At 48.7% G+C, this 27,233-nt stretch overlaps 2 protein-coding genes across 2 annotated transcripts in view; both read left to right on the top strand.

Annotated features, from left to right (window-relative positions):
* Nucleotides 1-5,040: 5,040 nt before the first annotated feature.
* On the top strand, nucleotides 5,041-6,621 carry LOC148592543 (uncharacterized). Its single transcript, XM_088534485.1, has 7 exons — nucleotides 5,041-5,171; nucleotides 5,361-5,490; nucleotides 5,568-5,618; nucleotides 5,714-5,791; nucleotides 6,153-6,209; nucleotides 6,388-6,447; nucleotides 6,553-6,621. The coding sequence occupies exons 1-7, from the start codon at nucleotides 5,041-5,043 to the stop codon at nucleotides 6,619-6,621; spliced, it is 576 nt and encodes a 191-aa protein (XP_088390611.1).
* Nucleotides 6,622-12,188: 5,567 nt separating this feature from the next.
* The window catches only part of CACNA1S (calcium voltage-gated channel subunit alpha1 S), a 41,075-nt gene continuing 26,030 nt past the window's right edge, over nucleotides 12,189-27,233 (top strand). Inside the window, exons 1-11 of the mRNA XM_088534484.1 lie at nucleotides 12,189-12,349; nucleotides 17,094-17,199; nucleotides 20,310-20,449; nucleotides 20,973-21,106; nucleotides 21,691-21,843; nucleotides 22,111-22,316; nucleotides 23,053-23,156; nucleotides 24,109-24,257; nucleotides 25,263-25,344; nucleotides 25,948-26,108; nucleotides 26,812-27,037. Of these exons, the coding sequence (XP_088390610.1) occupies nucleotides 12,189-12,349; nucleotides 17,094-17,199; nucleotides 20,310-20,449; nucleotides 20,973-21,106; nucleotides 21,691-21,843; nucleotides 22,111-22,316; nucleotides 23,053-23,156; nucleotides 24,109-24,257; nucleotides 25,263-25,344; nucleotides 25,948-26,108; nucleotides 26,812-27,037 (1,622 nt within the window). The remainder of the gene's footprint in view (nucleotides 12,350-17,093; nucleotides 17,200-20,309; nucleotides 20,450-20,972; nucleotides 21,107-21,690; nucleotides 21,844-22,110; nucleotides 22,317-23,052; nucleotides 23,157-24,108; nucleotides 24,258-25,262; nucleotides 25,345-25,947; nucleotides 26,109-26,811; nucleotides 27,038-27,233) is intronic.

The raw sequence follows: 27,233 nt of genomic DNA, 5'->3' as shown, positions 1-27,233 counted from the left end.
CTCTGCCTGGGACTGATTTGCTGCAGCCTCTTCCCCAGTTTTATACTCCTCTTGTTTCATGCAAATCTTGTGTCAACAGGAATGTACAAACGTTTTGGTATTTGGTAAAGAAAAGTGTGGAGTAATATGATACCAATACAATGATCCTTAACACTTGAGCTGGAGAAACAAGTATTATCAGGCTGCCCCTTCTAATGGTGCTGCTGATTAGAGGAAGAACGAGATTCGATGACTTTTCCTTTTAGAAGTTTTATTTACAATTATAGGTTTTGTGTCAATACTGGCGATTGCCCAGTAATAGGTGGCTGAAGGGTTCAACCTTGCGTTGTCATTGTGACCCAAGCCTGGTACAGAAGGTGGTACACAAGGGTTTTCTCAGCTTGTCTAAGGCGCGAGAGGACTCAGTGGGGTTTAGGCTCTCTGAAGTGAACATTTCCATCGCCACGGCAGTCTGGCCCCCTCACTGCAGGCATAGCCTCTCTGCAGATCCATTTTCATGGTTTATGTTTTCCCAGAACCGTTTAGGCTTGGCATCCCCTGGTATAATGGAGGGATCTTCTTGCGGGACTGTTCTTCATCAGAGGCCATGCCTGACAAGGGGGACCCCAGCGGGAGAGCATCATTCAGGTTGCATTTTGTGCTGTTCTTATTTCCTCCTCCTTGCTGAGCTCTTTCCCAAACTCGGAGTTTTCTGTGTAGCTCCACATTCATCTCCTGTGTATGTCCTCTTTGCTGGGGGCAGTCAGTGCTCCTGACCTGTAAGTCTTTGGTTTAGAGGGTGCTGACAGAGGAAAAGGATTAGAAATATAGGGCTTTCGAGCCCCAGTCAGCTGTAGCTGTTGAAATCTTTCTATCCAAACTCTTCTTTTTTTTTTTTTTTCCATTGCATTAGTGCTCTGCTAGATTTGAGTCAGGCTGCGAACTCCATACGGGACTGGGCAGGTTCCCAGGTCCTCCATGCGCATGGGCCCAGCAGGGCCTCCTGGCCTCTGGGCAGCTCCAAGCTCCCCTGGGCCCCGTGCGGTCCCGTGGCACCTCTGTGTGCACAGCCTTGGTGCAGCCCCCCAGGGCCTTCTTTCTTTTTCTCGCCCACTAAACACTCTTTTTCTCTGCCTCTAACATTTCCCTTTCTGGCCCTAATAACTCTCCTTCTGTCCCACCTAGAATTCTCCTTCTTGTCCCCTAATAGTTCCCTTTTATTGCACCCTCAATACTTCTGTTCCTTGCCTGGCAATCATTCCTTGCTTCTCCCTCTAATGTCTCCTTTTGTCCAGGTGACAATTTTCTCTTTCCCGTTAATAATTCTCCTTCTCCACCAGTAATATTCCTTTTTCTCTTAATAATTCTCTTGCTCCCCCACTAATACTTCTCTATTTTCCCCCTGATAATTCTCTTTTACCCAGGAGAACTCTTTTAATGCCCAGTCCAGTGTTAGGGAGTATAAAAAAAACTTAAACAACTGACTTCTTGATGTTATAAATACGGAATATACGACATCTCACCAGTCACATCAAGGGTCTGTTTTATCACCCAGGTGTTTGTCTTTTCCATCCTCCTGCTTAGGGAAGGAAAAACGCTGGGTGTCCCCAGCTGTTTGTATTTATGGCTGTAGTTGTGAATCCCTCCCCTTGCTGGGGAGGGTGTTAGGGCAGTGGGGAGGGTTAGAGGAACATAAACCAGGTGCTGGGGAGCTTGTACCTTGTTAGCTGTGCTCATTTTCTACTTTTGTTTTGTTAATGAGTAGGGTCTTTTTTCCTGCTTTGATTTGGCAAGTGATGAAGGTAAATAGGGGTCAACGAAGGAAAATTGGAGGAGATGCAGACGCGTCTGAGAATGTCTCTTGCAGCTCTATGGTGATCTAGACCCCTGGAAAAGTTAAGTAGAGTGACAGAGGGCACCAGGGTGTCTTTTCTCTGTGATTTTGTGTTTACGTGGATCGTAGTGTGGCAGGTCCTTCTGTACGAGCGCTGTACGTGCAGCCTCTCAGAGCCTCCGTGCACACTGGGCTGGGGGGCCCTACGGGCTTTTGTGCAGCCTCCCGGGGCATCCATGAGTGCTGGGTCTGGGGAACCCTCTGAGCTTTCGTGCGGCCTCCAGGGCCCTCCACGCGCCCTGGGCCAGGGGGTCCATATGGGCTTTCGTGCGGCCTCCTGGGGCTTCCGTGTGCACACTTCTCCTGCTAATAATTCCCTACTTTTCACATTATAATTTTCTTCCTCTCTTGTTAAGAATTCTCTTACTCTCCCACTAATAATTTTCATCCTATATACCCTATGATTCTCTTCCTCTCTCGCTAATAATTTTCTTCCTATTCCACTTCTCCTGCTAATAATGTTCTTTCTTGCCTGCTAATAATTTTTATTCCCCCACAAATAACTCTTATTCCCCTGTCTAATAACAACATTTCTTGAGGCTTACTTACTCTTTAATCCCTCAGTCCATCTCTCTCACTTGCTATTAGTTCTCATTTTTCGTTCCCTAATTGTTCTCTTTCCCTCCTGCTACAAATTTGCTTCCATGCCCACATATAATTCTTTCTCTAAGATAATCATTCTGTTTTTCTTGACCACCGAAAACTTTTTTCCTTGCCCTCTAATATTTCCCTTTCTGTCCTCCTAATAATTCTCCTTCTCTCCTGCCTAGAATTTTCTTACACCCCCCAATCCTTTTTCTTACCTGCTAGTAATTCCTATTTCTCCATGCAATGTCTCTTTCTCTCCCACTAACAATTTTCTCTCCCCAATAATTATTCTTTCCATCGTTATTTCCCCCCACTAATACTTCCCTTTCTCCACCCATTAATACTTCTCTCTCTTCTCCCTTATTCCTAACTTTCTCTCTGCCCCCACTAATTCTCTTTCTTTACCTAATAAATCTCTTTCTTCTCCTGCATAACTCTTCCTCTCTCCAAATATTTTTTTCTTCTCCTAGTAGCTCTCTTTCCCCCCCAGATAGTTCCCCCTGAATTAGGTCAGTGAATATGCCCCTTCCTGCTCTAGTTTTAAGCTGTGTAAATGACTCCAAGTAATGTCATTTTTGGAGTTCCTGCAGTTGCCAATGGGGCCATATAATGGATGTGAGAGAAGCAGCCAAGAAATATCCGGCAGTTTAGATCTACTCTAGAATTGGGTCAACATTCGGCAAAAGAAAATTAAAGGCAACAAATGCAAAGTAATGTTCATCGCCACACGATCCTTGGAACCCCTGCTAAGCCTGATTTATATAAATGTCTTAGGGAAGCTGACTGTAAACTGGTTAAGTCTGCTGACAACACAAAACTGGAGAAGTGGACATGGAAGGCAAAGGGAAAAGCTAACAAATTCTACGAAGTCCTGAGCTTTGGTAGGTAGTTCAGACTAGATACAACAAAAACCTTAATGTTGACAAATGCAAAAGCAATACAATTTATTTGCACAATCTCAGGACAGAATGGGGATTGCATTGGACTTCTGTGAAGGAAGCTGAAATTGGATACAACAGGAAGGCAGAAGCCTTTTCTGGTGGAGGCCAGGTGGCAATGTAATACTCTGCAAAGTCTCAGCAAAAGGAAGACCTTGATAGAGGTGAATGCAGTGACCTTTGGATGAGCCAGGTGGAAAGAGTTACTCCTGGATCTTTAGTAAGAACTACAGTTGCAGACAAGGAAGTATGGGGACAATTTTGCAGAACTATCATGCACCTAATATTTTCCCCCTTAAGGTTCTAACACCATTCACTCCCACATACCCAACGGATCTCCCTGAAGGGAAAGGCAGACTTGAGATACCAAGCCTAAAATAATAAATAAAAGTAGAATGAATTTGTTAAAAACAACAACAACTATTTTTTTAAAACAAAACTTCCAGGATTGCTGTCCATCGCTATAAGAAGTAATAGCGGGCAACCCCTGGGGAGACAATTATTCAGTTCAGGCATTAAATCCAGACTGCACAGCACTTTGGCAAATATAAGGTGACAAGGTTTGACGAATATAAGGTGACAAATATGAGGTGAGAGAAGCAACTGACCCAGATACAACAAAGTGATACACATTGTAAGAGTGAAATGGGCAGCAGGAGGACCTATAGGACTGATGTTGGCTTTAAAAGAAGAGTAGATGGGGACAAGTTCAGAAAGAAACCAAAAAAGGATGGAATGAAAAAAAATACAACACAGATGACATCATAAGTGCTGCAGTCAAGGAAACAAAACCTTTTTTTTTTTTTTTTTTCTCCCCCCTTGGTGTGTCCAGGTGTCGGTCCCGCCGCGGTTGGGGGCCGCGCATGCGCGGAGCGCTCGCCGCTGCCCTCGCGTGTGGGAAAGTCGGTCCTGCAACCGTTAGGGGGCTCGCGCGTGGGCACAGGGCTGGGGAGCGCTCCCTGCTGCCGTCGCATGTCGGAAAATCGCTCCTGCAGCGGTAAAAGGGGCCTCGCAAATTTGCAGAGCGCTGAGGAGCGGCGCTGCTGCCGCTGCGTGTCGGAAAATCGGTCCTGCAACGGAGAGGGATGGACGCATGCTCGGGAGCGCTCGCTGCCATCGCGTGTCGGTAAATCGGTCCTGCAACGGAGAGGGGTTCGCGCATGCGCGGAGCGCTCCGGGGCGCTCGCCGCTGCCATCCCTTGCCGGTAAATCTGTCTTGCAACGTTTGGGAGTGCGCATGCGCGGAGCGCTCGGGAGTGCTCGCCGCTGCCATCCCGTGCCGGTAAATCGGCCCTGCAACGGCCAGGAGGACGCGTGTGGTGGTAGAGGGACTTGCAGATGCAGGTGCTGCCATTGCAGAAGCACACAAGACTCGCCCGTAGAACTGCTCATGCCAGCTTGCAGGTAGGCTGGCCCGACTTGTAAAAGTGCATTTGTTTTTTTGTTTTCAGAGGAGGTTACATTGAAGGTCTGTCACCTTCAGGTGAGGTAGGGTGACATCACAGTGGGGCAGTTCTGTATCCTTGGCAGCTAGACACAGAGCTGCCTGGAACTCCTGGTGGGAGGGTCCTCTCTGGGGGAGAAGCTCATTTGGCCCAAAGGAGCTGGAGCCCCCTTGGCCTGCAACACATGGCAGACCCCATGGATCTAGAGGACGTGCAGATCTCCTTGCAGTACAACCAGGATGAATGTCAGGACCTACTGGAGAAGCTGTTGGATTTGGATCATGCTTGTGGGGTCCTGCGAGCAGCCAGCATCCTGCTGAAAGACAGGTGGGCAGAGCTCCGTTTTACTCAGGGTTGATATTCCCTGAGGCTGTCCACAGCATCTGTACGCTTGAGCCCACGACAGGACCTGCATACTGAATGGAAGTGGAGGGCTCTGTGTTCTGCCTGCCTGCCTGGGTGCCTGATCTCTGCTCTGGGGATCTGCACTCATCAGCCCCCACCTCATTCTTGCAGACTACGATGCTCCTGGGAGAAGGTCGAGGAGCCTAACATGGGGCTGAGGGAAGAGCTCAGTGTCCTCTTGGGCTGCCTGAAGCGGAGTGAGCGTGAGACAGCTGCAATTCAGGAACAGCTCAAGTGCTTGGTAAGTGCCGGGAATGCCCAGACATGTGCAGAGGGAGCTCCAAGCCCTGCTGTCCACTGCTGTCCCCATTCCTGCAGGACAAGGAGAAAGAGGAGCTCCGCACCACCCTGAAGGAGCTCACAACCAAGGTAGCAAGAGCGCATGACCACATCCCATTGGACACACCTCTGGCTGCCCCGTGATCATCCCACAGTTGTCACTCACTCTTGTTTCATCGCTACAGCAGCTGAACCTGTCAGTGCAGCATGCCCAGGGCTTCCAGCGACTGGAGAGGACCAAAGAAGTCCTGAAACAGCTCCAGGTGAGGTTGATGTTCTGCTGTTCACCTGGCTCTCCCAGACCTTGTGGGTCTGACAGGCCCACAAGATAGATGCGTTAGGGGTAGACGTGTTGAGGTACCCACAAGGTAGATGGGGTGATGGGGACACCCTGGTGTGGGTCTACAGGCTCCCCAGAGGGGTCATGGGAGGATGAGGTGGGGTGGGTAGCCCTTCCCGGGTGTCTGGGGACATCGTGTGTGACAGGATCCTGATGGGGGTGGGGCTACATGCTTTGGGGATGCCCAGTCTCAGTCAGGCCACTGGGTATTGGGACCACTCTGGTCTGATCAGTGTCCTCCAACTGTCTCCACTGAGATGCTCCTGACGCCTTTTCTCTCCTAGACAGAGCTGACTAACATGAAGGAACAGGGATACACAGCCCTGAAGGAGTTCCACCAGGTCTGTGACCCACACGAAAATATCGCTTAGGTGGAAAGAGCTGTTGGGTGTGCCAACCCCTGAGGATTCCTGTGTCCCTGTCTCCCCAGCCCTGGCTGGCCTCACAGTATCCTGGAGACTGAAAGGGGATCCCCAGTTCCATCTGGGTCCCTTACAATGCTCTCCGTTTCCTTTGCAGGAGAAGCGATCAGCAACCAAGCTGAGAAAGGCTCTTCAGGAGCAGAGGGAGATCAAGAAGGTACTAGGCACGAGAGGCAAGGCATGGCAAGGTTTTTGTATGGGGAAAGCCCCCTCGGAGTGGGCATGGGAGTGGATGACTGAGCCGACCTTGTCCTTCTTCCAGATCATGAGGAAAAAAAGCAAGTGCCTCTGGGAGATACAGGACAGCCTCCAGCAGCCAACAGCTGGGTGAGTGGTGACAGGCACCCAAGCCCAACCTATGGGGCATGACTGTATGCAGCTTCCAGAGGTCTGTGTCCCCAGCTCCAGCGTGGGGAGGTCTGTGTCAGTTCTGGACAAGAGAGGCTCTGATCTAATCCTCCTTTGCTGACATCTAAGCTGTTCCCCGTTAGAATGCCTCTGGAGCACTCCCACCACCTCTACGTAGTCTTAAACTTTCCCTAAACAGTGGTTGACCACTCATGCAGCTCTAGAATCCTTTAAGGAGCACTGAACAGCTCTGGACAGGCCTATGTGGCTCTAAACATCTTTCAGCCTCATCTTACAAACCTCTGGAGAGCTGTTGCCCTTTCCAAAACAGCTCATAAAAAAAAGAAAAAATAAGACTCTTTGAAGGATCTCTGAACAATTTTGAAGAGCTCCAAGCCTGCCCTAAATGCCCTCAGAGCCTGAGGCAGGAAGTGAGTGGAGGAAGGAATTTTTTCAATGCTCAGACCCTGTCGTGTCTTGCCTCAGTTGCAGCAGATTCTTCACACCACCCTGGGGCCCTGTTCCCCATCTGGTGGTCCCAAGGTTGGCCAAGATCTCTCCTCACAGCTCAAATGCCTTTGGTGCCCACAACAGGAGGAAGACAGAACCGAGGACCTGGCTGTCAACATCACTTATGCGAGAGATGGTGACTGTGAAGCTGGTAGGACAGACAATGTGGCGCTTGGGGAAGAAGGGGTCAGCAGGGTACCTTTGGATTTGGGAGTGCTAATCTCAGTGGGGATGAGGGTAGGGTTGTCTAAGCTCCCGACAACCTGTAGTCTTGCCCACACCAACACATGTCCCTGCTGTGCATTGACCTGCAGGAAGAGCAGCTGGTGGCAAAGAGGCATGGGATCGATTTTTGGCTTCAGTGAGTTGCCCAATGGGGCTTGGCATGCTGGGGCTCATTTGTGGGTGGTGGGATGCCTGGACTAGTATTCCCAAGCCATCTGTCAGCTTTTAACTTGTCAACATTTCTGACATTTCTGAAGATCTCTTTTCCCTGGGTTGTGGGTGGTGATTGTTTCTGGGCCCAGAAGCGAGATAAAGATGCAGAGCTGAGATACCTGGGTCTGTAATCTGAGGCGCAGGAGTGGGGCAGGAGGGGTGGTGTGCCTGGCATGATGTAGGGTGCTAGTGGTGATCCGGTGACATCGCAGATGATGTTTGGAAGCAGATAAGACAGAGTTCTCCCATCCTCTCTCTCCCGGCCTGCAGGAGGCAGTTTGTTCTCCTTGCCTGCCTGCAACTTGTGTTGCTCTGCCTGCTCCTGCTCAAGAGGAACAGCACGAGCTGGGAAGTGCTGCGCAGGCTGTTGTCCACCTTTGGGAGCTGCCCTGCATGGCCTGAACCCTTCTGATATCTCTGGTCTTGGATCCTGTGGGGTAGAGAGTGACAGGCACACTGGGCGCCATGCAGACAGGCCAACATCCAGCTGTACAGCACCATCCTTTCCTTGGGGCACCACTGCTCACATCTGCAATAGCATGTTTAGACAAAACGTGCGTCTAGCTGAGATTATACCTTGCTGTAAGGGATATTTGCCTGCTGAATACCTGCCACTAAACTCACCCTCTCTTTAAAAATATAAAGGACAACTGAGAAATCCGACTCCACAATCTGATGTTTCCTTGGAAAGAGACTGACTTGGTCAAGGAATTTCAGGTGACTAATGTAGGACTGGTGGTGCCAGTGGGATGTTGTGATTGTCCAAACTCTTTTACAACTGCATATTAAAAGCTGCCAGTACATCCTAGCATGTAAGCTAAATATGCTTACCTGCCTCTAGCAAAGACTTACCCTGGCCAAGAACACTATAAAACCCTGCTCCGCTCTTACTGGAGAGAATGTGAGCTATAGTTAAATGGAAGTGTGCTAAACAAGTGATGATGTGTTCATTGCTTTTCAGCTCTTCCTGCTGTGTTCATTGATCTACATCAAACACTCCATGCTTCCAATCTTTTCCAATACGTATTCTTTCTAGCTTCTAACTTCTTCCCAGATTCCTCATAAATGCAATATGCAAAGCTGAGTACACTCTTTTATGCTGCAAAGCAATTAAATAAAGAAAGGTGAAATCTCTTAACAAGTCAGTATATTGAAGCACAATGGAGACATTCCCTTTTGGTCCTGGTCTCACCCAGCCCTGTTCTGTGACTTTTCTCTTCATCCTGTGGCTCCTCCTTCAGCCCCTCTCTCACTACACCTCTTATTGCTGAAATAAGCAATTAATGGGATGGGATTCCCACAGCCTCAGTTCTGCCTGAGCTCCATGAGGAATTTTATGTTATTTTTTTACGCAGGCAAAGAAGGCTCTTAAAGCCCCTGTGTCTCCATGGTGCCCCCCACCACAGGGGACAGGAACCATGTGAGCTGCTCTGTGAGCTGCACCAGGGACCTCGCTCAGAGGCCTGAAGGGGCTTGAGGGGAGGCCTCTAAAGGGACTGTGCAAGGGTGACCCAGGGACATTGGTCCCTGTCAGTGGTGCCTTAACAAGGCAATGGGCACTGTGTTGTTGGGTCAGTTCTGGGCTAGTCTGAGGCCAGGGGCTGAATGATCACAAAGCGGGTCATGTCTTCTACCTCGGTGTCCCTGTCTCAAACATGCTCGCTGTTCCCAAGCTCTGGTTGATGTTTGGCCCCTTGTCTGAGGTCATGTACTATCCATTGCAGTCTGATGTGGGAGAAATAGGTGAGGTTTAGTCAATCAGGTTGGTGTGGGTCACTCCTGAAAAGTAGTCCATCAGAAGGACCCATTCCAACGTGACAAAGGGTTGAACCTTGCAAGCACATGGGTCACTGCGGTGCTGAGGTTGCAGTGTCCATGGGGAGAGCAACCTAATCTTGCACTCAGGAGAGAAGCTTCCTCCTCATCAGCTCTGCCCATACCAGCCCTGGGGACAGCTCTTCTCTGCCTTCCCCCTTCTACACTCCTGAGTTATAAAAAAAAGGATGAGAACAGGGACTGTCCTGGGAATCTCTGAAATGAGCCTGGGTTTGTCACCTGGGAGCTGACAAGGAATCACGTGCCTTCTTCCCCACAAGTCCCTGCTCCGGTCTCCCCTCTGCTTCTCCTTTCTCCAGGCTCCTATTCAGAGGGGACAAAGCTGCATTCTGACCCGGAGACTGCACCAGGTACTGAGCCCGCAGGCTCCTGCAGGATCCTAATTGCTTCATACTAGAATACCTGGACAGCAAGAAGACCAATCAGGTTTGCTGTGCAGGGGAAGCAGTATCTTATTCCTTGCTGGAAATCAATCCAAGCTCTTGTCAGTGTGTGCACAATACTCCTTCTAAGCTGACAGTTGTGTTGGCACCCAAATTACTCTTCTTCCTCCTCCTCCTCCTGTATCTAAACAGAGCTCGTGCTTTCCCTAAACCCCATGATCCCTTCAAGGATCATCCTCCTTCACAGACCCAGTGGATGGAGAAAGGGTATTTGTGAGTCTCTTCCAGATGGATCTGCTTCCTTCCCCAAGCAGCACTGCCAGTGCAAGTCACCTTATCACCTGGGACGTTACAGGCATGGGGCTGTTGCAAGTAGCATGTGGGAGGGAGCCTCAGAACAGCCAGTTGGGCCAGCAGTGTGCTCAAGACATTTGAATACAAATTTGGCAGCTTAATTTTAAAATAAAAAATCAGTATAAATATTTATATGCATACATATGGTATAAAGTGTTGTTCAGTACAATATAAAAACTAGGAGTATCAACAACAGTGAAAAATAGTAGCAGTGAATATTAGTACAACTATTTAGAAAAAAAAGCACAACAAATTATGGATATAGTTAATAAAAATAAATTAAAAAATAATTAAAGGTTTATTAAAAAGTAAACTGTAAAAAACTGTAACATTCTGAGCAATTGTACCCGCGTTGAATCATTATTTTCAAGCAAACTTCATCCAAAATAATGTAATCCGTTGTTTGTAACATGTTATTTTTATGCCTTGCCACTGTGTGGCAGAAACACATACTTAACATGTAACTTATATGGCGCATTTATAGTACATAAATGCTACATGGTAATAGCTGATGTCTTTATCGCAGAATCACGTAATCACAGAATGGTTGAGGTTGGAAAGGACCTCTAGAGATCATCTAGTCCAACCCCCTGCACATGCAGGGACACCCAGAGCACGTGGCGCAGGGTGGCATCCAGGAAGGTTTTGAAGATGTCCAGAGAAGGAAAATCCACAACCTCCCTGGACAGCTTGTTCCAGGGCTCTGTCACCCTCATGGTGAAAAAGTTCTTCCTCATATGGAGATGGAACTTTCTTTGATTTAATTTATGCTCATTGCACCTTTTCCTGTCACTGGCCACCACTGAGAAGAGTTTGGCACCATCTTCTTTACATTCTCCCCTCAGGTATTTTGTACGTATTGATAAGATCCCCTCTCAGTCTTCTCTTCTCCAGGCTAAACACGTCTCAGTTAGTCTTTCATCAGAAGATAGATGCTCCAGTCCCTTAATCATCTTTGTCGCTCTACACTGGACCTTCTCAAGAAGTTCCACATCCTTCTTGTACTGGGGAGCCCAGAACTGCACACAGCACTCCAGGTGTGGCCTCACCGGAGCTGAGTAGAGGGGCAGGATCACCTCCCTCAACCTGCTGGCAACGCTCCTTCTAATGCAGCCAGGATCCCGTTGGCCTTCTTGGCCACGAGGGCACATTGCTGCCTCATGTTTAACTTCTTGTCAACCAGGACTCTGCAATCCCTCTCACACAGCTGCTTGCCAGCAGCTCAGCCCCTCATCTATAGTGCTTCCTGGGGTTATTCCTCCCCAGGTGCAGGACCCTGCACTTGTCGAACCTCATTCAGTTCTTCTCTGCCCAACTCTCCAACCTGTCTAGATCCCTCTGAATGGCAGCACAGCCCTCTGGAGCATCAGCCATGCCACCCAGTTCTGCATCCCTTGCTGTGAAAAGGCTGTGATACCCCCCTTGTCTCCCTATTTGCCTTGAGAGACATATCTAGCTCAGGAGTCCCCAGCACTGTCCATATACTCATCTGGGCTTTCCCAAGCCCAGCTGAACTTCCAAGATATCCCTGGAGCAGGGCACAGCCTACCCTGGTGTATCCTGCATGTCTCAGACATGCCCCTTACCCTACAAGCAGGTCTCCTCACCCGGCTGTGGAAGGACAAGGGAGATGGGGAAAGGGGTGACCCAGGGTGAGGGCAGTTTCCCTTTGGAGGACGCACAGCTGACGTGGGGCCTGTCCCCACCCCCTGCGCGGCTCAGTGGCATGTGAAGCACTCACCCGACGCAGGATGAGCTGGGTAAAGAAGCAACAGCTGCTGGGGTCCTTTTGCTGCCTCAGGAATTGTGACAACACCCGAGAGCCAGGCTAGTGGCTAATTTTAACCTCATGCTTTGTGCATTTGTGCATGCGAGTGCAGCCTCCAGTCCCTGCTCCTCTACCACCTCCCCTAGTGTGGTGGGACGGGCTTAGCAGGAAGGAAGATCCAGAGGGGCTCTGGCTGGCCGGAATCTGGGGAAAGGGAGGCTTGGCTGTGGGGCAGGAAGAGGCAGCTAGGAGACAAACATCATGGAGACTTCTTCTCCCCAAGATGACGTGAAGAAGAGACAACAGAAGGAGAAATCCAAGAAACCTGTGCCACCAGTAGCCCCGCGGCCACCCAGAGCTCTGTTCTGCTTAACCCTTCAAAACCCCTTACGGAAGGCATGCATCAGCATCGTGGAGTGGAAGTATCCTTTGGGTGCACCTGGCTGGGTGGACTTGGGAGCAGCTGCATGTGCATGCCTGTGAGATGGGTGCTAGGGAGGCCAACACGTGCTGGAACAGCTTGGGGCTGCTGTGCAAACAAGTCTTCCGTGAGCTGTCCCTGCGGTGGGGCCATTTGTGCCGGTTGTCTCGTTGACCCTGCGAGGGAACACAGAAAGACAAGGAATGGCTTGGGCACCCTCACAGCGGGGTGCATTGGCAAAGGTGACGGCTGTGCAACCTGGGGGTGCAAATAGGCGAGTGGGAAAGATGGGATGAGGTGCAGATCAGGTCACGGGATGCTCAGAAAGGTTTTGTGGGGACAGAGGGCATGGCCTGGGTGACAAGGGATGCAGGCGTATATAGGTTTTGTGTGAGCTTTGGCTGGTAGGAGCCATGCTAGGAAGAAATAGGTGTTGACCTGTCAAGAGGGGAGAGTGTTTGATGTTAAGGGAGGTGCAGGTTCTGTCCCAGGACAGAGAGAGAGGGCCGGGCAGAAGAGGGGGATTGGGTTGGAAGGGCAGGTGCTAAGGACACAACTTGAAAGCACAGGCCAGCCTAAGGAAAGAGAGGCTTAGGAGGCAAGCAGGGAAAGCACAGAGGGCTGCTTGGGATGTTGTGTGTGTTTGTGGCACTGCTTGCTCGCTCCTCCATCATGGGCAGCTAGCCAGCATCCTCCAAATCGCTACAACACTGTTACCAGTTCAAGCTCCTTATTCCCTCCTCCCCAATGCTTTTGTCACATGTGAAGGCATTCACAGTAAAGCTGTTCAGAGGGACATACTCTGTGCACCTCTGTGTGCCTCCGCTTTAACTCACGGATAGGTTTGGAATGGTTTCCCTTTAGTTGGACTTGCTTTGCCTGGGGTGATATAGCTTTGAAGTGCTACAATATCATGTTGCTGCCATCTATCCAGAAGTAATTTTAGGCCATTAGATATGGCCTTGTTTGTTTAAACTATGACTTGAATTTTGTGAAAGAGAAGACATTTTTGCCTTAATGGGAGAGAAAACATTTTCAAAAAAAAGATCTGGGCTCAACTGAAACTGATAGGATTTGGGCAATTGCAACAAATGAAGTCTTACCACCCCAACTTTTCTCCTTTCAGTTGCTGAATGCATCTGGGTGTCCCCGGCTTTGATGGGTTCTTCCAGACTGGGGTTCTCTCTTCTCTGGAGTAGCTTGGGCAGCCCTGTCCCACTGGGCAACCTTCATCCTGTGCCCGGGGGCTGCAGAGCCAGACCTTGCTGGTTAGAAACACTGCCTGCGTTGTGGTATGTGTGCCCAAGTCATGGCCCAGCACCACCAGTGGTGCTGTCCTCACAACCCGAGCCGTCCGTTTGCAGACACTTGCAGCAGGCTCACAACAGGCAGTACTTTGATGGGCGGCTGTTCCTACTGGCGCCAGCAGACTCTCTGTCCTTGAGGAGAAAAAGCAGAGCTGAAATTGGGGAATTTACCATTTCTGCTTCTCTTCAGCTGAGGAATAGGGTGTTCTGCAAGCACTTCCTCCACAGAGCTGTGTCTGTGTCTTACACAGGCACAGAACTTGTCCATAGTCCCTAGAGGCAGGAGTAGAGCTGGGAATAGTACATATATACATATACACATATATACATATACACATAACATGCTCAAACACATTCTTACTAATGAGCCAACGTATTTCAGAGCAACTGCATAGCGCACTGAGAGGGGTCTTTCGCACACTGGCAACTTGTGCAAGGGGAGGAGAGAGGTAGATGTCTCACCAGGAAGATCAGAGGGGCAGGCGGTCCTGACTTGTGGGAGATGGATGATCCCGGGCATTGGGTTTCGCTGGCACCACTCTTGTGCCTGGCTGTATTTATACCCCAATGCACCTGCTGCACCTCACTCAGGGATCAAGGTTTGCAAGGCATGACGAGGTTGTTCCAGCTCCTGTGGGTTGTTACGGACTCCAAGGCAGTTGCCAAGTGGAGACTAGTGTGACCATTCTTTGTGGAGATGCCTGAAGAAGGACCTCTCTGCTCAGCCTCTTCTCTATTGTATAGTGTCTGTCAAAGCTGAGGCACGCAGCTGGGATAATGTCTTTTCCAGCTGGAGAATGCTGGTATTCCAGGACATTTTGTAACCAGGAGGACTGTGTGAGCAGTCTGGGGACCAAGAACAAGCAGAGAGTGCTTAATGCCCACTGTGATGCTGAAGCTGGTTCCCTCAGATGCCTCATGTCAGGAGGCTGCTCGAGAGCAGAATTGAGGTTTTTCAGGGCAAGAGGATGAGGAGGTTTTTGAGTTTCTAGACCTATCTGAGACAAGAGGCAGAGACCCTTTGCCCCAGTGACAGAACATGACTGTTGGCTACCGGTTTTGTCCCATTTTCATTTCTACCTAATGACCATAGCAGGCTAGTGAACACTGGCAAGGAATGTGGGACTTGCAGGCAGCAAACTGATATCAGGAGAGCACTAGGTCTTTGCTTCACCTTCAATTGCAAGATAATTCTCCCTTCAGAGAGGAGGAGGATTTCACCAGAGCAAAGGAACAAGCAAAAGATCTTTTACTTCTGCAGAGTAGTGGCTACTGCAGCAAGATACGGACCATGATTCCTGTTGCTCTTTCCATTGCTTTCATCAACTTGCTCCATGATGCTGAATTGGACCCTATGCCTCTGCATTCTTGCAACCACATGGAAACTGGAATGGGAGCTAACAAAGTGGACTGGTCACCTCACTCTGTCAGAGCAGGCAGGGAAGCCTCTAGCCCCTGTGTTTTACTACCTTACCTGAGGCACAGAGTGCAGCTTTTCCAGTTGTTTTTAAAGTATCAGCAATTTGTTGAGCAAAAGGGCCCAAAAAGGCAAAATAGCCAGTCTGTGACCAGCATAGGAAGGCACAACTGGCAGCACTCAGTCAGTTGTTCAAACTGAAATGGAGATGGAGAGAAAACTCCTTAGTGCACCTCACCTCATGACACTGGGTTAGACAGAAGTAGCCAGTGCAGCAGAAGACTGGGCTCTGCATAATTAGCTGGAAAACTGATAGTTACTTGATTAATCATGGCATGGGAAGGTATCAGGTTAGATATTAGGAAAAAATTCTTTGTGGAAGGAGTAGTCAAGTACTACTCCCTTGGAACAAGCTTGGAACAAGCTCCCCAAGGAAGTGGTGGAGTCACAGTCCCTGGCACTGTTCAAGAAATCTGTAGATCAGCCCTTAGGGACATGGTTTAGCAGGCATGGATGTGATAGGTTTATGGTTGGACTTGATGATCTTGAAGGATTTTCCCAACCATAGTGATTCTGTGATCAGTATGGCTGTGGGCCCCCTTCTGTGGTAATGAATTTTGAGGGCTGTGCTGCGTTTTCAGTGATACTGATGGATACAGACGAGGCAAGGGAATGAGGAACTTAGATTTGCTCATCACGAAAAATGAGTTTTCAGGAAACTTTGGGATGAGCATTGTAGTGGGAAATATTTGGTGTACTTTTTGGATTGGTATCAGTGTACATGACTGATTGTAAATGTTCCCTCAAAGGGTGTTCCTGGGAGCTGTGTTCCTCTGGAGGATTTATGCAAGGTGAAATAGAAATGCGAAGAAATCCCATCATGTGCTGCTGAAGTGTCTGTACCCACTGAATGAGATTTATCAGTTTGCAAGTGATAGAGATGAATCAGGCATGTTGGTAGTTACAAGTATAGCTGGGGAAGAGGGAGATCTCTGCACAGTTTGTGTGGATAGGCACTGACTGTGGTCGTAATTTCCTGCTCTTCATGTTGCCTGGTAGGACACTGGTGAGAAGGCGCTGCAGGCAGATGTGATTGCTAATTGGTATTTGCAGATTTGCACTATTGGTGGGTCTGGCCAAGTGGACCAACATTTTCATTTCCTACACGTGCTTCTGATTTCAGTGGTTTTCAGCGCTACTGATGGATGCAAACAAGGCAAGTTCATCGGGGAGAACTGAGATTTGCTCATCAGTAAACATGATTTGTCAGGAAACTTCAGGATGAGCATTGTGATGAAAAATACTTTGATGGAAGCTTTTTGCTCCATGCTATACCCAGTAGAGGTGTTCTAGCAGGACAAGGCCACTAGATGAATGGAAAAGGCCCCTTTGTTTTTAGGCACAAGCACGGCTGCGTGGCGCATTGACTAGAGCACAGGTCTGGGACTCAGATGCACTTCAGTTATGGAGCAAGGCCTGCATGTGAGCAGCTGCAAGGATTAAACAGTCGTTAAGGACAGGAGAACATTACATGCGTATGAGAGTGTTTCTGGTTGTCCAAGTACCCCAAAGTACTTTTAGTCAGGGGCTCTGAACAGTCCTGAGTGTTGCTTGCTCTTTCTAACCAGTTCTCACAGTGTGTAAGTATGCTGTGCTTGTCCTGATCTCTGAGTAAGGACTAAACTATGCAGAGTCAGGTAATGAGAGATAGCAAAAATAAGATAGCTGTCCAACCACACATCTGCTGCACTTCCTGGAGACTACAGGGTGAAATGCACCATCCTGCGAGGAAGAGAGACTTGTGATCCCTGAGGTGAAAGCCCTGCCCTGGACAGGGCCAAAGCTTGGAACAGGGGAACAGCTGTAGTTGTGTAGAGCATGAAACCTGGCTGTTCTCTCTGATTTCCTGTCCCAATGGGAGGTTGTCCCACATGCACCCAGACACATCAGAACAGGGGCTTAGGCCATGTTTGATTTTCACTTCCTTTCCTGTGTCTCCATGCCTTAATGCTCCCTCTCAGGCCTTTTGAGATCATCATCCTTCTGACCATCTTTGCCAACTGTGTGGCACTGGCCATCTACCTGCCTATGCCTGAGGATGACACCAACATTGCAAACTCCAGCCTGGTAAGACACAGTCCCTTCCTCTACCACAGCATTTCCAGAAAGTTTGAGATTTTCCAAGCTCAAGTGCAGTCACGCAGGTGATTGTAACTTTCAAAGACCACCCTGTAAGGATTTGCAGATAGAATTCACACGAGGTGCAGGATTTTGTCAACCAAAATTCATTTTCAGAGATGAAAAATATACCTTCCATGACCTGCAAATGTTCTATGAATCCCCCCCAAAAAAAAAAATCACAGTTGAGGAGAAGATTTTGAATCCATTTCCCCATATCTTGAGGATATACGGAATAAATTGATATGGGGAATAAATGGAATAAATTGAATTGAACAGCACAGTTGTTCAATGTTGGCATATTTCGTTTTTAATCCTTCCTATTTTTTCAAAGTGTAATTCTATTAAATGCAAAATCTTTTCCTCAACTCTAATGAAATATTTTTGACTTTTCAAATTAATCAGAATTTTAGAGCATTCACTTTCACTTTCACGTGAGTTTTCAAAATTGTCAGTGCGTTCAAAATCCAAGTTTTTTTTTTTTCGTTAGTCACCTTCCTCTAGGAGCCCTTTGCATTCCAAGTTCTGAGGAGTCCTCTGAGAAAATACAGGTGTCTGCATGTGAGGTAGTGGTTTGACTCTATCAATACTCAATGGAAAAAATAAAGGCAAATTTATGAGTGGAATTTGTCTCCTAGGCCATGTTCGTGTTATGATAAATTATGATGAGTGTCTCTTGGCACACTTTGGACACTTACAGTACCTATTTCTCCCTGCTAGTTGGACCCAAGAGTGACTCCTCAGATAGGGCCCTCCACATCAGGGCAGCTAAAAGTAGCACAGCTGAATCCTATGTGCTGTGTAAACATATCACATAGAGCATGATGCCCAGTAAACAGGGCAAAACTGGGATTCTAGCTGTGCAGAAGGCACTCTGTTAGTAACACATAGATTTTGTTGTTGTTTAGGCAAAATTAATGTTTAATATAAGGGAATATGTTTCCAAAAATCCCACCATTACGAGCTGCTTTGGGTCGTGTTTGAGTCATGGGATCCCTGTGTTTCAGGACTGTGAAGCCTGAATGCAGCCCAGCACAGAATTTATTCATATTAATGTGGGCATCTAGTCCAGTCCTACGTGTCCCTGACCTCCACCTGCTCCTCTGGAAGGGCATGAGTCTCTTGCGGGTCTTGTGGAACATTTGCCAGCCCCAAGGATGTCTCAGATAGCCCAGGTCATCTCCAGTAACATTGAAAACAGCAAAATTTAGGAAGCTGACCCGAGCAATTCTTGAACAATGATTCTCAATGCCTGTTTCTGAGAACTAACATGGATCACTTGCTGCAGAAAGGTCCTTATGAGCATCTTCCCTAGAGTTTGGGGTCACCCTTGAATTCATGGGATCCCATAATAACTGTGAGAATGGACCATGCACTGCACATCTCCATGGACAGCCTTGGTGCATGAGATTTTAGGAACTGCTGCTGCTCCTTGACCAGAATCCCAAGGGATGCACATAACCAAGCAGCTACATGCACATCACTTCTTCACTGTGGACTGTGATGATTAGGGGCCTGGCATCCTGCCCAGCTTGTGGTTTGCCAGTTCTGACAGTTTGATTGTGGAGTGTCCTTCTCTGGAGATACTCAAATCCTGCCTGGGCAGGGAAGTTGGACTAGATGATTTCCATTTTACCAGTTAACCCGTCCAATCTCATCCATTCTGTGATTTTGTGGCATCTGGCATGTTGTTTACTGCTTTGGACATGCTGATTGATCAAGCAATGTTCCTATCTATTCTCTGATTGTAATGGGCAGTATTTTAGGTTCGACAAGCCAGGCGGACCCTGGGAGGAAGGTGTACAGGGTATCGTGTGCTTGCACTAGGTCAAGTGCTGCAGGCCATCCCCAACAGAGAACTATGTGCAGGTTTGGTCCCAGGTTGACATTTTTGCCTTTCTAAGTGCAATTCCCTGCAGAGCCCAAACAGGGATGCCTCCCAGCCTCCAGCAATTGCTGATCCCTGGGGTGCAGATGGAGGACAGGGTGTATGGAAAGCTCGAAATATAAATACCCTCATCCATCTGTCTGCTTCAAATGCATTTTAATCTCTGTCTGGAAAAGGCCATCAGCAGCAAGGGCAGTGATCAGAGTGACAGACAGAGCCAAGTGGGCACAGACAGCTACACCCATGTAAAGGCAGGCTATTTTGGGCCCTGTGGCTGCTGAGGATTGTATTCAGCCACTGCAGTTGGATGCCAGACCCAATGTGGGAGCAGATAAAGTGTCTACAGTGCCCCTGCTTCTTCTCCTAAGGGGAGGCATGCCATGCCCCGTCCTTAAGTGCCTGCAGGGGTGGGAAAGTATATATTGCTGCAGGGGGTCTTTTGGGGAAGAATTTACCCAGTAGACAGAGAGAGAAGGAAAAAAAAAAATAGGCAGTTTTCACCCAACCTGCCTTTCAGATCACTCCCTCCCCGTCTCCCCTCTTCTCTGTCTCCTCCCACCCGCAGAGGAGTTGAGGAAACACTTGCTGGGCCAGTTTCTCTCTAGAAACTCGCTCTACTGGGCACGTCTGCCATCCATATTTATGACATTCGATACGGCCTCACTTCCCTTGGGAACTTGGAGTCCAAGGGAAACCGCCGTGTTGCCCAGCTCACTGCATGGAGACTACACAGCCCTATCCTCAGACAGAGAAGATGAGGAGAAGGAAGCAATGCAGACTGTGGGAGGAAGGCCAGGCAGTGGTGGGAGGATGTGGTACTAGGGAGAGGAACTGGAGATGTACAGTGTCCTGGACAAGGCACCTTTGGGTACTGGCTTAGGAAATGGTGGATCTGCTGATGTATTTTATAAGAACTTGCATTCTTGCCCAGGAGCCTGTTCCTAACAGCTTGGAACGTGCAGCAGGCCAGAGAGTAGCCAGAGGTGGCTTAGAGCGTCATCCGCAACCTCAAGGCAGCCAAGTTGGTCTCTGGTATACACAGGAGATCACAGCATAGGTAGCGAGGACAGATACAGGAACCCGTAACCTGCAGTTGTGCAGGGTGGTGACACAGGGGAGGTGTCAGTCTGCACTAACAGTGTCCTGTCCTGCTTCTCTTTGCAATCCCCAGGAGAAGATGGAAATCGCCTTCCTGATCTTCTTTGCCATTGAGGCGATGCTCAAGATAATTGCCTACGGGTTTCTTTTCCATACAGACGCCTACCTCCGAAATGGCTGGAATGTGCTTGACTTCTCCATCGTGTCCCTGGGGTAATGTGAAGAGGGGAAGCTGCTGATGTTCAGCTTGCCCCAGCTCTCATCCATATCCCATCAGTTAGATCATCTTTTCTAGTGACCGCCGTGAGTTTGGGAGAAGCCTGTAGTGTTGATTTATGCCTTTTCCCATGTGGTCCACTTTTAGTGCCCTGCCCTTTCCTCTGGGTTCCTCTGTAACTCCTGTTTCTTTTCATTATTCCTTCATGTCTGTCAGATTTCCTCGATCTGGAGAATGTGAGTGGAGTCCTTTGGGATTTGGCACAAAGAATGGGTCCACTGGGCATCAGGGGGGTGGGAGGGGTCCCAGGTGCCTCGCAGAGCGGATTAGATCCCAGCAGATGGGTGTCCAGCAGTGGGTGTACCCATGAGCTGGCCTTAGCCAGGAGTCATTCTGTAGGTTTGGCTCAACTTGGCTGTGGAGTTCTAACTCCCTAGCACAGATTTCTTAATTTCCATCCTCATGCCCTTCTCTTCCTCCCTTTACCTCCTCCCCTGCCCTGTGCCCTGGTTCTTACAGGCTTTTCACCATGACTCTGGAGCAGATCAATGCCAAGGAAGGAGGGTCTTCAGGAGGGAAAGGTGGATTTGACGTGAAGGCCCTGCGAGCATTTCGTGTGCTGAGACCCCTGCGGCTGGTGTCTGGAGTGCCAAGTGGGTGCTCTTTACCCTGTGAGAGGGTGGATGTGCATCCCTGTCCCTTTCTGGAATGGGGGGCCATGGGACAGGTTTCACACTGCTCTTCGGCCACGCCTTACCAGAATATGGAGTTATAAATGTTCACTCAGCCCTGCAGTTTGTGTTGTCAACAGCAGTATTTTGCAGGTCACAGCACACATAACTCCCTTCAGGGCTCAGCATCAGCACTTCTTTGTAGGATTTGGAAAGGGGGCCAGAATTTCTCCTCAGTTTCTCTCCAGGCAGGGATCTTGTTCTCCTGTGGCTCATGTGAATATAAGCAGGATGAAAGGAACAGAACAAATGAAGGGGTACGAACCACACTCCAATAATATCTGGCAGTGCCTCTTATGGGGTCTCCTAGCTGCTCACATGGTGGGTAGAGAAGGGAACTCTTGCTCCAGAGCTTTCAGTCCCACCTCACCTGTGCCAGCTTTTGATGTTGCCCTTCTTTTGACAAGGGGTATTTTGAGTAGGTCTTGGAGAGGCCAGAAGTGTGCAAGGCACGGACAAGGTTGGTTGGGAAGGGGCTGACCTCCTCTCCCTTCTCTCTGGTATAGGTCTTCAGGTTGTCCTGAACTCCATCATCAAGGCCATGGTACCCCTGCTCCACATCGCCCTGTTGGTCCTCTTCATGATCATTATCTATGCCATTGTTGGGCAAGAGCTGTTCAAGGGCAAGATGCACAAGACCTGCTACTACATCGGGACAGGTGAGGCTGTGGCATGCAGCAGCAGGATGGACATGTTTGTACGTGGCTACTCTGGGAACCACTGCTAGCATCTGACTAGCATCTGGCACGGGAATGTGGCAGGGAGGAAAGTTATTTGCTAGAGGGCACAGCTGTGATGATGATACATGATGTGGAGAAGGAGATGAATGGAGTCCCTTCTGGAATGCTTCACTAGGAGGTTGGGAGGTACTGGGATCTGAACTCCTTATCCTATCCTGCTGCTTATACCACAGCTTTTTCCCTCAGATGTGATTGCCACGGTAGAGCCAGAGAAGCCAGCCCCATGTACCAGCTCTGGCCACGGGCGTCATTGCACTATCAACGGCACTGAGTGCCGAAGCGGTTGGCCGGGGCCCAACGACGGCATTACCCACTTTGATAACTTTGGCTTTGCCATGCTTACAGTCTACCAGTGCATCACCATGGAGGGCTGGACTGAAGTTCTCTACTGGGTAAGCTCCAGCAACCTGCCCATGGTGCCCAGCTCAGCACACTGGTTCCCTACATCACGGGGGGCAATTCCAACCAGTACACGCTACCCCTTACCAGGGCTAAGGTCTGCATCTTTGAAAGACATTTTTGCCCCCGCCAAGCTTCATCCTGCAATTTCCATTCCATTAACCAGGCACATCTGCATCTCTTCTGAGCAACACTGCCTGAGGTTCCCTCTCTTCAGACAGGCAGAAGTCTGGTCTAAGAGTGCTTCAGCTCCTGCCTTTGCCACTGACTGGTCGGAGGATGCCCTGATCCAGGGGAATTTTTCATTAATACGACAGGTTTGGCCTCCAGAGTACCTGTTTGCTGGAGCTTTTTGGAAGCCCAGTGGTCTACTCACATTATTGTCAAGCGTTTGAGGGCATAGGGGAGAGGTATGGATTGGGCCGAGGCCTGGCTGACTGGTGAGTGCTTCTCCAGGACTGTGTCTTGCTGTCCTAGGGAGAATATCTTGATGAGGTCTGGGCTGAACTCTGCTTCCCAAGAGCTTGAATTTGGCTTTATCTCTCCTAAGGATACGTATAGAGTAGCGAGGATACAAGGCTCAGAGAGGCAGGTTTATGTGCTGTCAGGCCAAACTTTCCTATCATAGCACAAAGCTCCCACAGGCTTCTAAGAGGTCCCCAGAGAAGAAACACGGCTTAAACACCACCCCCAATTTCAGGATGTCTCATCTGCTTTTCTTCTTGCAAGGTGAATGATGCCATTGGGAACGAATGGCCCTGGATCTACTTTGTCAGCCTTATTCTGCTCGGTTCCTTCTTTGTTCTCAACCTCGTACTGGGGGTGCTGAGTGGGTAAGTGCTGACTATCCTTTCTCTTTGCCAGAAGATGAATGAGCTGAGCATGGGCCTTAGCTGGTTTTAACCGTATGAGAAGTAAGCCTAGAAAAGTTTTCGTTCATTTTCCATTCCCATTTCCTTTTCCCTTGCATATTTAGATACACTGAGCATTGAGTTACCTGCTGGTAACTCCAAGACTTTGGCGTGACACTCAAACAAAGAAAACTCTCTGTAACATAAATAGATGCAAATGAATGCAAGACATTCTCTCTTACTGGATGTCTGTGTCCTGTTGTGAAGCTCACATGTTTTTCTTATGGGCAACATAATGACACATCTTTGATGTGAGTGCAAGAGATATAGGAGATTACTATTATTATAATTAATATTTCAACAGTCTAATTGAAGTACAACAACCAGTTAATGTTACTCAGGTTACATGATCCTAACACTTAATGCCAAATTATCCAATTGCTGCTAATTACTATGATAACATAATTAAAGTTGTTATGCACATGGTGTATCACTCACCCTGTCAGACATACTTTCTCTCTGCTGCTGTGAAAGGGATGTCCTGATTACTTGCCCTGTGATGAACTCACCTTTCCCACATGGAGAACTTGGGACAGCTTTGTGTCCCTCCAGATGGGACCCTGCTTGTTCTGGCATTTGGCAGGACTAGGGATCTCCTGCAGCCTCTGCAGCACTGCAGCATCCAGTGGTAGCTTGTCTAAACGCAGCTATCTGCAACAAGGAGCTCCCAAAGAAGAGCCAGTGATGGGGAAGAAACCCTGCCTGGCATCAAAGAGATGATGATCCCCCATGTTCTTGCATCATGCAACAGAGTCAAGAGTAAGGAGAGTCAGTAGAGCTGTCTCTTAGGGTAGGGTGTTTCAGGCTTTTATCTTTCTATGAAGACTGCCCTAGGACAGAGATGTGGCTCACTCTGTTGCATGTCTTGTCTCAGTGAGTTCACCAAAGAACGTGAGAAGGCCAAGTCACGGGGCACATTTCAGAAGTTGCGGGAGAAGCAGCAGCTGGAGGAGGATCTGAAGGGTTACATGGACTGGATCACCCATGCTGAAGTCATGGACAGCGAGCGGGCCAGAGGTGAAGGTACCAGCTCTGCCTGAGCAAAGATTCTTAGTGTGGAGATTGGGTTCCTAACATTGAGCATTCTGGAGGGTTTTGTTTGAAAATCTATGGAACAAAAGGTTTTGAATTCTGCAGAACATTCTCCTTCCTCTTTTTTCCTTTTCTGAAATATTTTATTGAATTTGATTCAAGCAAGCAGATAACTTGGCCCTTGTGCAAAACCTCCATCTCAGCCACTCTATTTAATATTTGCAGAAAGTAATGCTTTTTAGTATTCCTTTTTAGGCCAACTCATCTCTCTTTTACAAAATGCACTTAAAATGGTCAGGAGAAGCCATGCTTGTGTGCACTTGTTTGTGTAGGGGCAGAGAGTGGGGTTACTAACTCACATATTAAGAGATCCTTGAGTTTCCTGACATTGTTTGACAGTTTGAAAGATTAGTCATAGTTCAGGGCAGGAGATGAAAAAAACGTCTAGTCAAGGGTGCATCCTGGAGTTCTCTGGCACTGAGGGGTTTGTGAGTCAGTCATGTCCCTTGTCAGTGTTTTGCAAGCCAACAAAAAATGTAGTAAATTCTGATGCCCTAAGCTGAGCTGATATATGTGTGCAAAAGACCTTGGGAAACAATGGAAAAGATCCAAGTTCACCCTGCACACGGTGTTTTTAAACACCTCCTGTTGTGCAGCACTCTCTTGGATCACTATGAATCCCAGTTTTTCTCTGTTCTGAAAGCATCTTGCATGATGGGGAACTTACCTATATACTACTGGCTGTTCAGCCTTAGCCACTGGTTTGCTGTTGCTCTTCCTGTAGTGCAGGCATTCCCAGTTCCTTCTACTTTCTTGATTTGCATGGTACAGTCAAAACCAGCTGTCAGAGCTCTACCCGCTGTCTCCTTGGAACTGTGTTTTTTGTATTCACTTCAAGTAGGGAAGCTCTTTCAGATGTACTTCTGGAGGAGGTTCTTTCCCTGGTGTTTTTCCCAAGGGCTCCAAGAAAAGCTTGCAATATTCTTCCTCCTGTAGGCATGATGCCATTGGATGAAGGAGGATCGGAGACAGAGAGCTTGTATGAAATAGAAGGCATGAACAAATGGATTGTCTACTTGTGAGTATGCACTTGTTGAACCATCTGTTACCTCGCACATGGGCTTGCACACTCTCTCTCTTGCCACCCTAGCTGTGCCAGGCTTTCTTTTTACCACACTTCCTTGAGGAAAGCTGAGGGCTCAGTGTTAATGAGCATATCCAGCATATCAGACAGCAGGGAATTTGGCTCCGGTATTGGAAAGAAGCCAATTCAGGGTAAATTGCCTTTGGAACCAGGCTTCAGGCATCTGCTCCTACCCCATGCAGCATGACCTGTGATTTAGGAGCTGCACCCATGACAGGAAACTAGAAGTCATTGCAGGACAGAAGGGACTCAGGAGGCATCTATATGAAAGAACTGCAAAGCTTGAGTTAACATAGCCAATGAGCATGTCCCCTTATCCCAAAGTCCCCTGTTGTTAGTGGGGGTAGCACCATTCATTTCCCCAGCACTTACCTGGCCCTGTTCATGGCTGACCATCTCAGTCCCTCCCAGGGAAGGGCTCTGGATAAGGGAATAGGGCTAGTTCTACTTTGCTGTGCATAGTCACTGCCCCATGTGCCAGGGCTGGGCAGAACCTGCTGGCCGTCCCTGCATCACCCTTCTCGTTTGTCTCCCTAGCCGCCAGTGGAGGCGTTGGAACCGAATGTTTCGTAGGAAGTGCAGGGATGTGGTGAAGTCCAAGTTCTTTTACTGGCTTGTTATACTGCTCGTGGCACTGAACACTCTGTCCATCGCCTCTGAACACCACTTCCAGCCTGAATGGCTAACAACAGTGCAAGGTGAGCAAAGAGCACCAGAGGGAGCAAGGGCTCTGGACACCCTGCTGCCCTGCAAACATGCACACAGTCATTCCATATGTCACATAAGCATAGCACAGGGGCTGTTAGATACTCACATACCCAAACACTGTTTGCACACAAGTGTATGTGCACCATCAGCACAGTGCTGTCACACAGCAACAACAAATGGCACATGTTGTGTGCTTACACATGCAGAGTGTATACTCTTACGCCCATGGTCTTGCACAATGCACACACAGAGTGCATATATATACCACTGAGCACACAAACTATACACACCGTGGCACTTGTGCATGAAGTATAGCCACACATGCACACACATGTAGTCACACCATATGCACTCACACATGAACACATGCATGCACACACAGAATACAGCCGTGTACACCTGAATTCACAGCCTAGCATACACACTCTGTATGCAGAAGCATGTATGTGGACAAACTGCATCCACTGACATGTATTGTACAACCATATTCACAAATGTAAGCACCTAGTTGTAGATGTGTCAACCATTTCCTTACCCTTCTCTCCTGGGTGCTCCTGAAAAGAAGGATTTGCTACAACTGGCATTCAAGGGTCAGTGGTGGGCAGGGAAGGGAGATGGGCAGCACTGCCCTCATGCTGTGCTATGCTGAGATGAAGAGGTCCGTGCTCTGATGGACTGGGTCTCCCATCCTAGACAATGCCAACCGTGTGCTGCTGTCCCTCTTTGCGGCTGAAATGCTGCTGAAGATGTATGCGCTGGGCCTGCGCCAGTACTTCATGTCCCTCTTCAACCGCTTTGACTGCTTTGTGGTGTGTGCGGGGATCCTGGAGACGATCCTGGTGGAACTCAGCACCCTGTCACCCCTGGGCATCTCTGTGCTGCGCTGCATCCGGCTCCTCCGCATCTTCAAGATCACCAGGTTGGTGCAGGAGCTCTGTGGACTCACTGGCCTTCCATGTCTCACTGGCCTTGTCCCTTCAGAGGACTGCAGTGTGAGAAGAGCTAGGAGCTTCTTGCAAGAGATTTGTCCATCCTGTGGATGAGGTTTAGGAGAGGGGAGGAAGGAGGAAGACAGAGCAGATGTTTCTGAAGGGTTTCTAGAGGCTTTCACATCT

This window comes from Tinamus guttatus, unplaced genomic scaffold (assembly GCF_059628265.1).
Source record: "Tinamus guttatus ecotype Peru unplaced genomic scaffold, ASM5962826v1 Tinamus_guttatus_pri_ptg000563l, whole genome shotgun sequence".
In the NCBI taxonomy this organism is placed as follows: domain Eukaryota; kingdom Metazoa; phylum Chordata; class Aves; order Tinamiformes; family Tinamidae; genus Tinamus; species Tinamus guttatus.
The sequence above is the reverse complement of the archived record's forward strand: the minus strand, read 5'-3'. Positions and strand labels throughout refer to the sequence as shown.